Source organism: Amblyraja radiata, chromosome 7 (genome assembly GCF_010909765.2).
Source record: "Amblyraja radiata isolate CabotCenter1 chromosome 7, sAmbRad1.1.pri, whole genome shotgun sequence".
NCBI lineage: Eukaryota > Metazoa > Chordata > Chondrichthyes > Rajiformes > Rajidae > Amblyraja > Amblyraja radiata.
The window spans coordinates 6,718,951-6,737,678 of record NC_045962.1 but is presented as its reverse complement, the minus strand read 5'-3'; the positions used below and the strand labels follow the sequence as shown (position 1 = coordinate 6,737,678).

Genomic DNA, 18,728 nt, shown 5'->3' with positions numbered 1-18,728 from the left:
ATCCAACTCAGTATCCCATCCCTGCCTTCTCCCCATACCCCCTGATCCCTTTAGCCACAAGGGCCACATCTAACTCCCTCTTAAATATAGCCAATGAACTGGCCTCAACTACCTTCTGTGTAGAGAATTCCACAGATTCACCACTCTCTGTGTAAAAAGTGATTTTCTCATCTCGGTCCTAAAATACTTCCCTCTTATCCTTAAACTGTGACCCCTAGTTCTGGACTTCCCCCATCATCCGTATGGATTTGACGTAATCCATAGTGTTCCAATCACAGCGCTGTTTTTGAGGAGATTCAACTCACCGGAGCTAAAATGTTAAGGGCCTGTCCCGCTTAGCCGATTTTTTAGACGACTGCCGGTGACCAAGCTGTCGCCACATGGTTGCCGGGGTGTCACCTGTATGGCCGTGAGTCGTCTCCTCAGTCGCCGAAAGAGCCCAAGCGTCTTTCTGGTCGCCGCTGGATTTTCAACATGTTAAAAACATTTCGCCGACAGTGGGTTTGACGCCAATGAGCGCAGCTTGACTTCTCCCTGGCGTAGGCGCTGTCGTGGTTGTCGCCAGGTTAATGTAGTTGTTGCCAGGTGACGTAGGTTTCGCTGGTGCTGACTTCAGTTTTCTTTTGTTAATGTAACGATTCTATTTCAAATTTTATGTCAAAGGGGGGGTCCAGTTGCCGGTTTCTCGGCGACCTGCTACGACTATGACAGGCCCGTTACATTTTCAAAATGCTACAGAAGGGATTCACAGGATTTTTGAATTGTCGAGATAGAGAATTTTGCTTCAGAGGAGAGATTGTCTCGTAAGGAGATTTGTTCTTGGGAACAGAGGAGAATGAATTGCAGATAAAACGGTGATGTATGTAATTATAAGAGGTATAGACAGAGTGAAATAAAGACAACAGCAGAGAGATCCAAAATTTGGTAGATGTGGGGTGAAGGTTCTTGATAGAAGGAATAGAGGAGAATTGCATAAATTATTTCCCCCCAAATGGTGGTGTGACTCAGGACAACAGAACCAAAAGTCATCAATATATTTAAAGGAAACCTGATGTGCTTTGACCTACATGCCACTGACCAAGACCTCCCATGCAATCTTATGCCACCTAGCTCTTTTGGCAACTGAGGTGGGTATATGAAAGAGCTGTCAGAGGAAGCAGTTGAAGCAGGTACATTAATAACATTTAAAATACATTTGGATAGGTACATACTTAGGATAGGATAAGAAGGATGTGGGCCAAACATAGGGAAATGGAACTAACCTAGGGGGTGATCTTAGTTGTCAAGGATGAGTTGGGTCAAAGGGCCTGTTTCCAAGTCAACCGGTCACATCAAAGCAGTGCAGTCCTATCACATTCAGTTGGGAATGGTGACGGACAATGAAACAACTTATTGGAGGAAGATGCTCCACAAATATCCCCGTCCTCTACAAAGGGAGAGCCCAGCAGTTCAGAACAAAATGGAAAGCTGAAGCATTTGTAAGAATCTTCAACCAGAAGTCCAAAAGCAGATCTTGACCTCATTCACTGGTGCCCAGCATTATCAATACCAATTGTCAGTCAATTTGATTCACTCTCCGTAATGTCAAGAAATGGCTAAAAGCATTGGATACAGCAAAGGCCATGGGCTCTGCAAAACAAGCTGCCAATCGGTTTACGGTGAAGGGGAAAAGATTGAATAGGAATCTAAGGTGTAAATTTTTCGCACAAAGGGTGGTGGGTGTATGGAACATGGTGCCAGAGGAGGTAGTTGAGGCAGACACTATCTCAATGTTTAAGAAACAGCTGGACAGGTACATGCATAGGGCAGGTTTGGAGGGATATGGACCAAACGCAGGCAGGTGGGACTAGTGTCACTGGGACATGTTGGCTGGTGTGGGCAAGTTGGGCCGAAGGGCCTGTTTCCACACTGTATCACTCTATGGCACAATGACTTTAATAACATTGAAGACATGCTTCAGAATATGCCATGCCCCTTGGCCAAGCTATCACAGTACAGTTACAACTACCCAGCACTATGGACAATTGGCCAGATATGTCCTATCCTCAAGAAGCAGGAAAATCCAAAACGGACTATTACCACTCTATTAGTTTACTGTCGAAGCAGGGAAGGGAATAATCAGTCGTTCCATCAAGTCACTTGCTTACAAATAGGCTGCTGACAGAGCTGCCTGACCCACTGAGTTCCTCCAGCACTTTGTGTCTTCAGAGGTCATGATATCATTGGCAGTCTCTTAGAGCTGATTCAATTAAGATTCTGCCTCTGTGAATGAACTCTAAGCATTGAACGTCATACCGTTTAATTGCTTTGGCCAAAAAATGAATGTAACTTGAGCCTTCGATTAATATGAATGGAAAATAAAAGTAAAATGTATGTGCTTTAAAAAGGTGTCGCCCTCACAGAATAAATCGTTACAACATGTTGGATACTTCTCTCATAGTCTGGACAGACACATCGGTCATTTCAGTTGATAAACCATATAACCATATAACAATTACAGCACAGAAACAGGCCATCTCGGCCCTTCTAGTCCTTGCCGAACACTTACTCTCACCTAGTCCCATCTACCTGCACTCAGACCATAACCCTCCATTCCTTTCCCGTCCATATACCTATCCAATTTATTTTTAAATGGTAAAATCGAACCTGCCTCCACCACTTCCACTGGAAGCTCATTCCACACAGCTACCACTTTCTGAGTAAAGAAGTTCCCCCTCATGTTGCCCCTAAACATATTGAAGCAACTAAATCTGTGGGTTTGATCAATGAGGCGAGATCCCATGAAGCCTTACGATATCAGGTCAAATATTGGCATGGTAATTTCTCCAGATTATCACCTACTATTCTCCCTCATCAGTGCGCTTCCCTTTTGAATGCGTAGAAGAATCGAGGAAAGAAGCAAGAGCAGAGAATATACAGACAGGAAACTTCAATGTCAATCACCAAAAGTGGCTTTGTATTAACACCACACACCTAGTTTGATGGGTCCTGAGGAACCCAGCTCTCAGGCTGGATCTGCAACAGGTCATGAGTGAAACAACATGTGGGAGAAACTTAAGGGCCTGTCCCACTTAAGCGTCATTTGCGCGTCACGCAGGGGTCGCGCGAAGATTGTGTGAATCCCAAAATCCTGGGACGCCGCGCGCGACCACGCGTCACTGGCTATGCCACCACACCTCACCACACGTCGTGCGTGCGTAATGTATGCCATGCGTGCATCAAGTGCGCGTCATGAAGAGTGTGTCGTGACACGTAAATTATGTCACGTAAATGACGTGCAAATGGCGCCTAAGTCGGGCAGGCCCTTTAAAGATAGACACAAAAGGTTGAAGTAACTCAGCAGGACAGGCAGCATCTCTGGAGAGAAGGGGGGTCTATCCAGATGTTTCGGGTCGAGACCATTCTTCAGACTTCTTCAGAAAGTCAGGGGAGAGGGAGACACAGCAATAGGGAAGGGGAAGGTGTCAATATGAGACATCAAAGAGATATTTCACTTGGGCAGCTTACATCCCAACGGTATGAATATTAACTTCAAGTAACCATTGCTTTCCCTCTCTCTCCATCCCTCCCCATTCCCAGTTCTCCGGCCAGTCTGACTATCTACCTGATTACATTTTATCTCTGTACGTTTCTTTGTCAACTTCTCCTAGCTAACAATGGTCTATTCCACATTTCATTTTCCTTGATCCACATCTCTTTTGATGTCTTGTTTTGACACCTTCCCCATCCTTACCTCTGTGCCTCCATCTCCCCTGACTTTCAGTCTGAAGAAGGGTCTTGATCCAAAACATCACATATTCCTTCTCTCCAGAGATGCTGCCTGTCCCGCTGAGTTAGCCTAGCATTTTGTGTCTATTTCGGTATAAAACCAGCACCTGCAGTTCCTTCCTACACATGGGATAAACTTAGTTGACCTGCCCGCACCAATCCACAAATAGTTGATTCGCCTTTCCACATGCAGTTTCTTTCCACGATCCGAAACTGCAGGATTTTAGGTTAATTGACCTCTGTAAACTGCCCCTAGCGTAAATGGACTGTGTAGAATTAGTGTGTGATCGAGTGATCGATCGATGGTCGGCCCAGATTCAGCGGACCAAGGGACGTGTTTCCATGCTGTAACACTAAACTAAAACTAATATCCTGGCTGTAATACTGAAAATTGGTGTTTCCAAAATGAGCAAACATCTAGCCAGGCTATTGGAGAATATTTACAGCACTAACATCTCCCCAGCCATGTGAAAGATTGTCACTTGTGACAAATAGGGTTCAATCCATTCTGTGTGATTCACGAATCAATAGACAATAGGTGCAGGAGTAGGCCATTCGACCCTTCAAGCCAGCACCGCCATTCAATGTGATCATGGCTGATCATCGACAATCAGTACCCCGTTCCTGCCTTCTCCCCATATCCCCTGACTCCGCTATCTTTAAGAGCCCTATCTAGCTCTCTGTTGAAAGTTTCCAGAGAACCGGCCTCCACCGCCCTCTGAGGCAGAGAATTCCACAGACTCACAACTCTCTGTATGAAAAAGTGATTCCTCATCTCCATGTTAAATGCCTTACCCCTCATTCTTAAACTGTGGCCTAATCATTGCCTAGTGAAATCTACCGTCAATTGTTATCAAGTGGGGAAAGGTGTCATTGCCAGTGTTACTAAGTAGCAGGTAGAACATGCAAAATGGAACAGGACAGCCCAGCAGAACATGATGCCTAGGTAAGCTGATCTCATCACCCCGTCTATGATCCATATCTCTCTATTCCTTGCAATTCCATGTGCCTATCTAAAAATCTCTTAAATGCCACTATCGTATCTGCTTCCACCACCACCCTTGCAATGTGCTCCAGACCTCCACCAGTCTCTGTGGGAAAAGCTTCCCCGCACATCTCCATTAAACTCTCCCCCTCTCACCTTATGCCCTCTTGTGTTGGCCATTTCCACCCTGGGAAAAATGTTCTGACTCTCTATCCTATGAATGCCTCCCATCGTTTTATATACTTCTTTTTCTTTTAAAATCTTTTTATTGGGTTTTTTTCCAAAAAGACAAAAATAAAACATAAAAAACAGAGCAAAAAGAATAATGATAAACATAACAATGGTATTGATACATAGAGATCAGGATTACATTAATAACAGGTATAACCTAATATGAGACCAGTATCAAAATACACATTGAATATAGAATGTAAACACAGTTAAATCTTTAAAAGGAAACTTATAAATGTAAAAAAAAACACAAAGATAAAAAGACAAAAAGATAAAGAAAAAAGGAAAAAACGAAACCCCCTAAACTAAAGAAAAAAAAAAAAAATTAATAATAATAAAATAAGAATAAAAATAAAATAAATTTAAATGTTGTTATATACTTCTATCAAGCTTCCCCTCAACCTCCTTCATTGCAGAGACAATGATCCAAGTCTATCCAACCTTTCCGAGTGGCTGATCCAGGCAGCATTCTGATAAACCTGCTTTGCACCCTGTCCTGTAATGGGGGGACCACAACTGCACCTAATACTCCAAACGCGACTTAACCAAAGTCCTATAGAGCTGCATCAGGACTTCCTGACCCCCTTATATTCAATGTCCCCAGCAATAAAGACAAGGTCCCTAGCAATGAAGACAATGTCCCCAGCAATGAAGACAAGGTCCCAAGCAATGAAGACAATGTCCCCAGCAATGAAGACAAGGTCCCAAGCAATGATAACATATGTCTTCTTCACCACCCTATCTACTTGTGCTGCCACCTTCAGTGAACTATGATCTTGGACTCTGAGAAACTTCTGCACATCAATGCTGTTAAGGGTTTTGCCTTTAACTGTATACTCTCTCCTCACGTTCAATCTCCCAAAGTGCAGCACCTCACACTTGATCGGTTAAATTCCATCGGGCATTTCTCTGCCCATTTCTGCAACTGGTCTATATTCCACTGCATCTTCTAATGGCATTCCTCACTGTCTGCAATTCCTCCAATTTTGGTGTCATCAGCAAACTTACTCACCAACCCATCTATATTTATGTCTGGGTCATTTATATAAATCACTAACAGCGCAGTTCGCAGCAAAGATCCCTGCAAAATTGCAGGCCTACACCTAGAAAATCTAGAAACATAGAAAATAGGTGCAGGAGTAGGCCATTCAACCCTTCGAGCCAGCACCACCATTCAATATGATCATGGCTGATCATCCAAAATCAGTAACCTGTTTCTGCTTTCTTCCCATATCCCTTGATTCTGTTAGCCCTAAGAGCTCTATCTAACTATCTGTTGAATACATCCAGTGAATTGGCCTTCACTGCCTTCTGTGGCAGAGAATTCAACAGATTCACAACTCTCTGAGTGAAATTTTTTTTCCTCATCACAGTCCTAAATGGCCTAACCCTTATTCTTAAAATGTGACCCCTGGTTCTGAACTCCCCCAAAATCGGGATAATTTTTCCTCATCTAGCCTTAATAATTTTATATGTATCTATAAAATCCCCTCTTCTAAATTCCAGTGAATATAAGCCCAGTCTACCTTCCACCACAGCCCTCTATCCATACCAACAAGTCATCGTGAAACCCGTTCATTTTATTTCTTTGCTTTGGTGTCACCTTCTCCTGGCTAACAATGATCTATTCTACATTTTCCTTGAACTTTATCTCTTTTAATGTTTCATTTTCACACCTCACACTTCCTTATCTCTGTGTCTCCCTTTCCCCTGACTCTCATTCTCTCACCCGAAACATCACCCATTCCTTCTCTCCAGAGATGTTGCCTGTTCTACTGAGTTACTCCAGCTTTTTGTGTCTATCTTCGGTGTAAACCAGCATCTGCAGTTCCTCCCTACACATTATAGCTACCTAGTCTTTCAAAATATAAACTATTGAAGATAATCTTCTTCAGGCAATTATACCTCTTTCAGAGCAGTCCAAGTGGTTTAACAGCCAATTAAATATTTTGGAATGGTCATAAAGGGGCTGTTCCACTTGGGTGACCTAATTGGCGAATTTAGAAGAGTATAAAAAAATGACATGTTGAAGACCTCCTTCAACTATGTAGAAGATCTCCTTCGACTATGTTGAAGACCAGCTCGTACTAGCTACGACTAACTTCGGGAAAATTGGACACCGAATAGTGGAGAGTGAAGACGGCCTCTTTCGATCTCCTTCGACCTCCCTTCGACCTCCCTTCAACTATGATGAAGACTACCTTCAACTAACTTGGACTACCTTCGACTACCCTTGATTACCTACGACTAACATGCCGACCTACTACGACCTACTACGACTAAACCTACCGGTAAAAAAAGTATTGATTTTTTCCATGGCGACCTTTTTTTACTCGCTGGCATTTCTTAACATATTGAAAAAAACGCCGCGACCCAGCTGAGGCCTCGAGTATGCAGAGACCACTCTCGAGCATGAAGGAGAGTTATGACCTCACCTCGTGTCGACCATGCTGCGAGTATGAGTCGAGGGCAAACTCTCCAGAACTCGCAGATTAGGTCGCCCAAGTGGGACAGGCCCTTAACTGTTCTACTCCAATAATGTGGAACAAATCACAGTGAATTGCTCATATATATGATTAATTAGATCTGTTCCCTATGATACCAATGCATTGTAACTGTTCATAAGCGGATCAAACCTTAATGATCCAAAACTTCTCTCCTGCATACGCATCAGGGAATTGCTGAAGGGACTGGAGAGCAATAAATGAACAGTAATGTCAACAGGACACAAAGTGCTGGAGTAACTCAATGGTTGAAGCAGCATCATTGGAGAACATGGAAAGGTGACGTTTCAGGCCTTCTGCTACCATGTTCTCCAGCGATGCTACCTGACCCGCTGAGTTACCCCTGCACTTTGCGTCCTTGTGTGTAAACCGGCATCTGCAGTTCCCTGTTTCTAGTTATGTCAAAGGAAAAACAAAGCTGTTCATATAAAAGGAGCAACATTAACAATGGGTTGAGTGGGGCAGTTAAAGAAGATCCATGTAATAGAAGGGATCCAAAGAGATTATAGAAGATAAAACACAGGACAATATGGCCCAGGAGCAGGCACTGTGTCAAACAATGTCAGTGCTGAACATGATGCCAAGATGGAGTTCTGCAGGTCTATTGCACATTTTCTCTGCATGTGGTCGATTTTGTTATTTTAGTATCCATAACGCAGTCTGATGTGAATAAGCTTTATACTGTACTAGACCAAGGGGGACCCGTTGGGTCCTGTCCCTTCACGTGCGGTTGCGGGGGGGGGGGGGCTTGCGGCATCACACACACACTAACCACCCCCCACACACAGGGGGGGCGAGGGGGTGGGGGGGGGGGGGGGGGTAGTGTATTAATAATTACCACACAGCAATTATTAGCTAAAATAGGAATCTAATAAATACCTGGCTTACTGGTTACAGTCGGCTGTTCAGTGGTTGGTTGTGAAGTAGGCAGTGTTGATAATGTGGCCAGCACCTGCTTCTGGAGTTGTGGCAGGGAGTTAAATTCCTTCACTCTGAACACCAAACTGGGGTCGTTTGCAATCTCACTCAGCTGTGCTGGATCTGCTTTCCTCGCTCCGATGGCAAAGATCATCACGGCAGCCCTCTTCAGGGCAGTTGCTGATGATTTGATGAGATCTGTAGACTTTGCACCAGTGAGCAGCACCAAGATTTGCAGAACACCTTCGTCTTTCCTGCTTCCCGCGTCTTTAGTAAAGTGATTCCCGAGGACATAGTTCAGTGCCGCCCCGGTGTTGACCATCCTGCCACCTTTTACCTTGACTCCTTTCAAGTGATTCACAAGTTGGGATTTTGTTGAGTAACTGTTCAAGTAGCATTCTGTTTTTACACCATCGCTGTACTGTGCCACGCCTACTTGCACTCCATTCCTTCCAATGTCCAACCCGGCGATTAATTTTATGATGAATTCACGGATGTGCATAAAGTTGACATTCCCAATGGTAGCAGATCCATCAATAAGGAACACAATGTCTTTCCTGTCCACTTGCTCCAGAACTGGAAAAAATGACAGGGTTGTGATTCACACAAGATCATATAGTACTTGATATTCTACAAAAGTCGCAGTATGTCTCACTCTAGGTAACAATTCACAAGTTCAAGTTCAAGTTCACATTTATTGCCACATGCACCAATTAAGGTATGGTAGAATTTGACTTCCCATGCAGCCACACAAACAAAAGAGTACAATACACAATAGAATATTACGTGAACATCCACCACAGTGGAATCAACATTGTTCACTGTGATGGAAGGCAATAACTATGTCATTCCTCCTCCTTTGTTCATCCGTGGTCGGGGCCATGAACCCTCCGCAGTCGCCGCTACGGATGGCCCGATGTACAGGCCCTCTCGTCGGGATGCTCGACACTCCGACGCCGGCACGGACGGACACTCCGCTGCTCGGAGTTCCCGAATCGGCCGCTTCCAACTGGAGACCGGGGCTTCACGATGTTATAGGCCACAGGCCGGCAGTCGGAGCTCTTAAAGTCCACACCGCGCCCGCGGCTAGAATCTCCGCAGACCGCGGCTTCGGGATGTGATAGTCCGTGGGCCAGCAATCGGAGGACTTCTTCTGGCGACCCCCGTCAAGGGATCGCCCGGCTCCGCAATGGAAAGTCCACGCCTCGCCCGTGGCTAGAAGCTCCGCAGGAATGATAAAGAACGGAGCCACAGAGCCGGTTAACTAAATATATTCTGAGAAAAAAAAGCATTGACTTGACCATATGACCTTATGAAAATATGTAGATTTGAACAAAAGACTGAGAGGTAACATAGACAGAGTTAATGCGTCTACATAGATAGACTGAACACACCCACAATGGAGTAGAATATGAGGAAAGCATTTCTTCCTGATGGATAATCAAGTTGTTCCTCGATAATTCATAATAATAATAATAATAATAAATTTTATTTATGGGCGCCTTTCAAGAGTCTCAAGGACACCTTGCAAAAATTTAGCAGGTAGAGGGAAAACATGTAAGGGGAATGAAATAAATAGTAGAGACATGACTAGTACACAAAGTAAAGACAGAATACAATTCAAAACACAATATGAGGCAATTAATGCACAGATGAAAAGGGAAGGGGACGTGGGGCTAAGGATAGGCAGAGGTGAAGAGATGGGTCTTGAGGCGGGATTGGAAGATGGTGAGGGACACGGAATTGCGGATCAGTTGGGGGAGGGAGTTCCAGAGCTTGGGAGCTGCCCTGGAGAAGGCTCTGTCCCCAAAACTGCGGAGGTTGGACTTGTGGATGGAGAGTAGACCGGCTGATGTGGATCTGAGGGACCGTGAGGGTTGGTAGGGGGAGAGGAGGTCAGTGAGATATGGGGGGGCCAGATGGTGGAGGGCTTTGTAGGTGAGGATCAGGATTTTGTAGGTGATCCGGTGGGAGATGGGAAGCCAGTGAAGTTGTTTGAGGACTGGAGTGATGTGATGCCAGGATTTGGTGTGGGTGATGAGTCGGGCGGCTGCGTTTTGGACCAGTTGGAGTCGGTTGATGTAGGTGGAGCTGATGCCAAGGAGAAGTGAGTTGCAATAGTCCAGTCGGGAGGAGATGAAGGCATGGATGAGTCTTTCAGCAGCGGAGGTTTGAGATTGGGCGGTAGTTAATGAGAGAGGAGGGATCAAGACCAGGTTTCTTTAAGATTGGTGTGACAGCAGCAGTTTTGAAAGCGGAGGGGACAATTCCTTGGGACAATGAGGAGTTGAAGAGATTAGTGAGGTAGGGGCAGAGAACGGGGAGGCAGGACTTCAGTAGGGGAGTGGGGAGAGGGTCGAGGGAGCAGGTGGTGGGTTTGGAAGAGCTGATGAGTTTGGAGATTTCAATAGGGGTGACCAGGTCAAACTGGGAGAGGAAGCAGTGTGGAGGAGGGGTAAGGAGGTCAGTGGATATGTTGAAAGGAGGGGCCTTGGTAGGTGGTGGAGTAGATGCTGGGGAGTCGGGTACAGGGGATAAAGATTGATAGATGGTGCTGATTTTATAAGCGAAAAAGTGGAGGAATGAGTTGCAGAGAACCGGAGTAGAGGTAGGGAGAGTGTTTGCTCGAGGCTTGAGGAGGTTGCCCACTGTGGAGAAGAGGGTTCTGTGGTTTAGGCAGGGATCAGTGAATATGGAGGAGGTAGGCAGATTTTGCAGCAATGAGGGCATCTTTGTAATCAGTGAGGTGGAGTTTGTAAGCTTCAAGGTGGACTGTGAGAGATGATTTCTTTGTGAGTCGTTCAAGTCGGCGACCAGTCTGTTTCAGTTTACGAAGTGCAGGTGTGTACCAGGGTGAAGATGTGTTAAAAGTTACGGTTCTTGTTTTGAGGGGGGCCATAGTGTTAAGGGAGGTAGACAAGTGAGTTGAGATGGTTTGTGAGATCATCAGGTGAGATGGGGGTTGAGTCCAGGGGGAGAGTGGTGGAGAGGAGGTCAGAGAGATGGAGGGGATCAATGGATTTTAGATTACGGAAGGTGATTTCTCGGAGGAAGCGGGGGCGAGGTGTCGGAGAAGGGATGGTGAACCGTATAAGCTTATGATCAGAGAGGGGGAAGAGGCATGGATGGAGGTCGAGTACCGGTTGATTTGTGGAGCAGACCAGGTCAAGGATGTGACCTTTGTCATGGGTGGGAAAGGTGACGTGCTGAGTGAGAGAGAAGTTGTCAAGTAAAAAGGCGAATTCAGATGCGAGCTTGCAGGTGGGGGAGTCCATATGAATATTTAAGTCACCAAGTAGCAACAGACGTGGGGAGAGTGATGAGGCAAGTGTGAGGAGTTCAGTGAAGTCAAATAGGAAGGAGGGGTTTGGTTTAGGTGGCCGGTAAATGAGGATGACTGTCATGGAGGAAAGGGTTTTGAAGGCGAGGAATTCAAATGATGCTACTGGGGGGAGGGTGAGTGCAGAGATCCGAAAATTCTGGTTGAAAATAACAGCGAGGCCACCTCCATGGCGGGAGGGGCGGGGTTTGGAAATGTAATTAAATCCAGGTGGGGATGCTTGATTGAGCGAGAAGAAGACATTGGGTTGTTACCAGGTCTCAGTGAGATATTGTTATAGAAACATAGAAACATGGAAAATAGGGGCAGGAGGAAGCCATTTGGCCCTTCGAGCCTGCACCACCATTCATAGTGATCATGGCTGATCATCCACAATCAGTAACCCGTGCCTGCCTTCTCCCCATATCCCTTGATTCCACTAGCCCGAAGAGTTCTGTTTAACTCTCTTTTAAAGTCATCCAGTGAATTGGCCTCTACAGCCTTCTGTGGCAGAGAATTCCACAAATTCACAACTCTCTGGGTGAAAAAGTTTCTTCTCATCTCAGTTTTGAAAGGCCTCCCCTTTTCTTCTTAGACTGTGACCCCTGGTTCTGGACTTCCCCGTCATTGGGAAAAATGATCCTGCATCTAGCTTGTCCAGTCCTTATATAATTTTATACTACTAAAAGATTCCCTCTCATCCTTCCAAATTCCAGCGAATACAAGCTCAGTCTTTCCAAACTTTCTTCATATGACAGTCCCGCCATCCCGGGGATTAACCTCGTGAACCTACGCTGCACTCCCTCAATAGCAAGGATGTCCTTCCTCAAATTAAGAGACTAAAACTGCACACAATACTCTAGATGTGGTCTCACAAGTGCCCTGTACAACTGCAGTAGGACCACTGCGGCGACCTAATTGGCGAATTTAGGAGAGTTTGAAAAAATGTCATGTTGAAGACCTCCTTCAACTATGTAGAAGACCTCCTTCAACCTCCTTTGACTATGTTGAAGACCAGCTTCGGGAAAATTGGACACCGAATAGTGGAGAGGGAAGACGACCTCCTTCGATCTCCTTCGACCTCCTTCAACTATGTTGAAGACTACCTACGACTACCTTCGATTACCTTCGACTACCCTCGATTACCTACGACTAACATGTCGACCTACTACGACCTACTTCGACTAAACCTACCATGGTGACCTTTTTTTTACACGTGGCCATTTTTCAGCATGTTGAAAAATACGCCGCGACCTACCTGAGGCCTCGAGTACGCGGGAAGTACTCTCGAGCATGAAGGAGAGTTACAAAGACCTCCTAGGACCTTGTGTCGACCATGCTGCGAGTATGAGTCGAGGGCAAACACTTCTAAACTCGACAATTAGGTCGCCGCAGTGGGACAGGCCCTCTACTCCTTTACTCAAATTCTCTTGTTATTTATACACAGGGTTAAATTGAGCTTTTGTTTACACTGACTATTCAGCAGAAAAGAAGGCCAGTCAATACAACTGGTCACTGATGCTGTTAGGTTCCTCTTGTTCCGGTTCACCCAATCTACCATCATTATTTGTGAATCTATTTTTTTTTGATCATCAGCTTGTCTTAAATACATGTGCATGCTTTATCTACATTAGAAGTTCTTTCAAATTCTTACCAAGCCTTGGATACATTTCCACTGGCATTTCCCTATGATGTTAGTTTAGTGTAGTTTAGAATTACAGTGCAGAAACAGGACCTTCGGCCCACCGAGTCCGCGCCGACCAGCGATCCCCGCACACTAGCACCATCCTACACACACTAGGGACAATTTACATTTATGTCAAGCCAACTAACCTACAAACCTGTACGTCTTTGGAGTGTGGGAGGAAACCGAAGATCTCGGAGAAAACCCATGCAAGTAATAGGGAGAATGTACAAACTCAGTACAGACAGCACCCGTAGTTGGGATCGAACCAAGATCTTTGGCGTTGCAAGTGCTGTAAGGCAGCAACTCCTCCGCTGTGCCCCTCTGACCCTGATAACTCAACTTGTAAAACAATGTGTGCAATTATATTTCAATATGACTGTAAAGCATTCAGATACCTGTGGGCACAGCAACTGTTGGAGCACCCGTTGGAGCAACCGTTGTTGTCAAAGGCACCGTGGGCACCGTGGGCACCAGGGACACTGTGGGCACCGTGGGCACCATCACTATTGTTGATAATGGTGTCAACACCTGACTCTCTATCTCAGGCAGGGAGCGGAATTCCTTTACTTTGAAAACCAAACTTGGGTCACTTGCGATCTCCATCAGCTGTGCAGTATCAGCATACTTCGCTCCCACACTGAAAGTCTTTATTGCAGCTTGCTTCAAGTCATCTGCTGGTGATTTGATATCATCTCTGGACTTTGCGCCAGTGAGCAGCACCAAGATCTGAGGAACGCCTTCTTCTCTCCTGCTTCCCGCGTCTTTAGTAAAGTGATTCCCGAGGACATAGTTCAGCGCCGCCCCAGTGTTGACCATCCTGCCACCTTTTACCTTGAGTCCTTTCAAGTGGTTCATAAGTTGGGATTTTGTTGAGTAACTGTTCAAGAAGCATTCTGTTTTAACACCATCGCTGTACTGTGCCACGCCCACTTGCACTCCATTTCTTCCAATGTCCAACTTATCGATTAATCTTGTAATGAATCCACGGATGTGAATAAAATTGACATTCCCAACGGTAGCAGATCCGTCAATAAGGAACACAATGTCTTTCCTGTCCACTTCCTCCGGAACAACTTGAAAAAAATGAAAGGGTTATCACACACAGTAAATCATATCATGTTGTCAGATGTAAAACCCAGAAACAGAAAATACCAGCTATAAGTGGCCATTTGGCAATTCAAGTTTTCTCTATCATTCAATAAAATCTGTCTTATCATCCATCTCAATACCATATTCATTGCTCTTTCCCCTTATACCTTTATTATTTTTACATATAGAAATGTATCTTTCTTAAGGCGGCATGGTGGCGCAGTGGTAGAGTTGCTGGGAGCCCCGAGTCCCGGGTTCGATCCTGACTACGGGTGCTGCCTGTACGGAGTTTGTACCTACTCCCCGTGACCTGCGCGGGTTTCCTCCTAGGTCTTTGGATTCCTCCCACACTCCAAAGACGTACTGTTTTGTAGGTTAATTGGTGTAAATGTAAATTGTCCCTAGTGTATGTAGAAAAGTGTTAATGTGCGGGGATCGTTGATCGGCACGGACTCAGTGCGCTGAAGATGCTGTTTCCACGCTGTATCTCTAAACTAACCTAAAGTAAACTAAAAATATGATGTGACTTGGCCTTCACAGTTTTGAGAATCATAGAATCTTCGAGTTATAGGGGGATATGGCATAGCATAAGACTGAGTGAAGACATTTCACTCAGTCTTATTAAGGTAAAGGAAGCGGCTCTAGAAATCGTGGATGCATTGGTGATCATTTTCCAATGTTCTATAGATTCAGGATCAGTTCCTGTGGATTGGAGGGTAGCTAATGTTATCCCACTTTTTAAGAAGGGGGGAATCTCGGCTCCCCGCGCCGGGCGATCGGACTCCGGATCGGGGCTAGTCGAACCTCCTGTGCCGTGGAGCTTCCCGACTTCAGTCTCTACCCGAGACTGCGAGCTCCTCGATATTAAAGTCCGCAGGCCGCAGTTGGAGCGTCGATTCCAGGCAAGGGATCACAGGCTCTGATGGTAAGTCCACGGCCCTGCGCTGGGGCTCAAAGTCAGTCCCGAGCAAGGCCGCCAGCCCCATGATGTTAGGCCGCAGAGCGACCGGAGATACAATCCGGAAAAAAAATTGCATCTCCTGCAAGGTAAGAGATTGAAAAAAAATTTGGGGCACTGATTTTGGATGATCAGTCATTATCATATTGAATGGTGGTGCTGGTTCGAAGGGCCGAATGGCCCACTCCTGCTCCTATTTTCTATGTTTCTATGATATCTATAAAGCATTTGGACATGAATAGGGAAGGTTTGGATGGATATGGGCCCTTGCTCAGATCCAGGAAATTGAAGGTAAACCTTGGTCACCATAGACAAGTGGGGCCGAATGGCCTGTTTCCATGCTGCATTATTCTATGGTTCCAGTTACAAAATAATTTAAAAATTGGAAATTCATGTGAATCGCAAACCTAACTCTGATGTGAAAGATTCCTCAACAGAAATTATCTCACCGCCCCATCTCTTTCTTTACCTGGACAGATAATTATATTCTGAACAAATAACATGTCCCAAACTTAATATTATGATGGTAGGAACTAATGTTGTCCCATTTCAAAACTGTTAGTTTAGCCTATGTGCCCTGGGTAAGTGCTACATCGTGGAAATAAATCCTTCAAAAATGTTTACCTTCAATGGGAAGAATTGATTCTTCAATTACAAACACAGCTCCAATTTTTGACAAAAGCTGTTGTCGAACAGTTGACAAATCCTTAAAATCTCCTAGGATCAAAGCAGAGTCTGGGTCGGAAGTGATCAGTTGCATCTCCGATGTGTCTGCACCCTTGGCCCCGATGGCAATGGGCACAATACCAGCCTGTCTCACTGCCTCCGCCCCCGGCCCAACATTGTCCCTGGATCTCCCGGCTGTGATGAGCACCAGGATCTGTGCAGCTCCAGCATCTCTTCTGCTGCCTGCGGCTGGGATGAAGACATTCCTTGTGACAAACTCCAGCGCCGCACCAGTGTTGAGGGGTCTTCCCGTTTTCAGTTTCAATTTTGGTATTGCATTCAAAAGCTCATCTTTCGTTGAATGAACATTGAGGCCGAATTCGAGCCTTGCGTCAGAACTGTATTGCACCACAGCGACTTGATCTCTGTCAGGGTCCAACATCAAACTCCTCGATTACCTTCAATAGAAATTCACGGACTGGTGAAAATGATTTCCCCATTCCAGGGGAGCCGTCGATTAGGAAGACGATATCTCTCTTCCTGGCTAAAGAAGTTCAAAATGAAATTAAAGGTGTTAAATATTTTATAAATACTTGGATCGATGTGTAAAACATGTATGAAGCTACCTCAGCTGCGACATTTTCAACCCAAGCAACCCATGTTCAAAGTCCTGCTGATAACCTGTGACAAGACACTGAAAATACTTGGATAAAGATGTGGAAATGGAAATCTGGAATTAAAACTGTGCAAATACTCAGCCCTGTGCGCTGACAGAGTTATCATTTCAAGCCAATGACTTGAAACATTTCTTCCCAGCTGTTAGAACCACTGTCTACCAACTTGGTGACCCTCAGCCTATCTTTGACGGACTTTGCTGGCTTTATCTTCCACTAAACGTTATTTCCTTAAAGCCCTGTCCCACGGTTCGAGTTCATTCCAAGAGCTCTCCCGAGTATTAAAAAAATCAAACTCGTGGTAAGCACGGAGAATGAACGTAGCGGGTACGTTGGAGCTCGGGGACCTCTCTTAGCGGTTCGTAACGCTAACGGCAGGTACTCGGGAAGACTCACTAACATGTTGATAAAATGTCCACGAGAGCCCCGAGTACCGACGAGTGGCCATTACCGTAAATCTCCAAGTTCGAATCAGAGCTAACTCGGGAGAGCTCTTGGAATGAACTCGTACCGTGGGACAGGGCTGTTATCATGGATCTATACACTTTAATTGGCTCGATTCTAATCATGTCTTGTCTTTCTGCTGACTGGTTAGCACGCAACAAAAGCTTTTCACTGTACCTCGGTACACGTGACAATAAACTAAACTGAACTGTAATTCCATTTTACCCTCTGTTGATATTGCCTGCTTATCTGACTACTTATATCAATTTTTATTTTTTAAATTTTGAGTGAAAATATTTAACAAGAGAATGATAACAATAGAAATTATTAAAAAAAACATTTTTATAACTGCTTTTTAAGAGCATATTATTACACCTTAAAAGCCTCTACTGCTAATATTAGTGGATGAGCAGTTGCTATTTTAATTGATGTCAATACATTTAATATAAAGTGGTTAATGGCTAATTAGTACATGAAACTGGGATACAGTATATCCTATTTATATCTCATCCTATCTCAATAGCATGTTGCAGGCATATTATTTTAAGTACAGTGGCATTTTGGTTATATTACTGCATTAGCAATCCTGAAATAATTGCCTGGAGCCACAAGATCAAAACGTTGACTTCAATTCAGTTAATCAAGTATATTTAGAAGCAGTAACAGCAAGCAGGGAGCCACTTAATTGTCCAAATGGTTTCCATTTGGTAAGCCAGATTTGAAACTACCGGCATGGTGGCGCAACTCTACTGCAGCACCAGAGATCCGGGTTCGATCCTGACTACGGGCGCTGTCTGTATGGAGTTGGTATGTTCTCCCCGTGATCGCATGGGGTTTCTCCGAGATCTTCGGTTTCCTCCCACACTCCAAAGACGTACAGGTTTGTAAGTTCATTGGCTTGGCATGAATGAAAAATTCTCCCTAGTATGTGTAGGATATGTGTAGGACACCGCCCAGCAGGGATCGCTGGTCAGTGCGGACGGGGTGGGCTGAAGAGCCTGTTTCCGCGCTGTATCTCTAAACTAAACTAAACTAAACAAATGAGCAAAATTAATTTGATTTGGAAGCAGTGACATAAAACACATATTTAGATATGTTAATGTGAATTGATGCCACAAAATAGTCACAAATGGAAGACAATTGTGTTCAATCCCCATATTACTGACCACGTCCATTATCCTGTGGTCGGAGGATTACTTGCATTATTTTGAAGCTCTTATCGAGGGGTGGTGTTGTATCCTAAATCACTTCTGATTCTTCAAAGTGTTTTTGGAAAGGATCTACAAACATTGGAGATGTTCCGGTGCCTAGAACCTTCTGAAGGCAGCTCCTGTAATCTAGGATCATGGTGAATTAATTCAAGGAAGTGGTCGTGGATCTGAATCCCATTCATTCCCAATAGGTCATAAGGTCATGTGATAGGAACAGAATTAGGCCATTCGGCCCATCAAGTCTACTCTGCCATTCAATCATGGCTGATCTATC

General features: G+C 44.9%; 1 protein-coding gene across 5 annotated transcripts in view; it reads right to left on the bottom strand.

Annotated features, from left to right (window-relative positions):
* The window catches only part of LOC116974989 (collagen alpha-3(VI) chain-like), a 101,390-nt gene that overhangs the window by 82,102 nt on the left and 560 nt on the right, over positions 1 to 18,728 (bottom strand). For 4 of the 5 annotated variants that reach the window (XM_033023630.1, XM_033023633.1, XM_033023634.1 and 1 more), the window contains exons 2-4: positions 16,084 to 16,669; positions 13,806 to 14,485; positions 8,368 to 8,983 (exon numbers count right to left, since the gene is read on the bottom strand). In XM_033023630.1, coding sequence (XP_032879521.1) covers positions 8,368 to 8,983; positions 13,806 to 14,485; positions 16,084 to 16,567 — 1,780 coding nt within the window. In that variant the 5' untranslated portion in view covers positions 16,568 to 16,669. The remainder of the gene's footprint in view (positions 1 to 8,367; positions 8,984 to 13,805; positions 14,486 to 16,083; positions 16,670 to 18,728) is intronic. The other variant, XM_033023631.1, reaches the window with a different exon arrangement.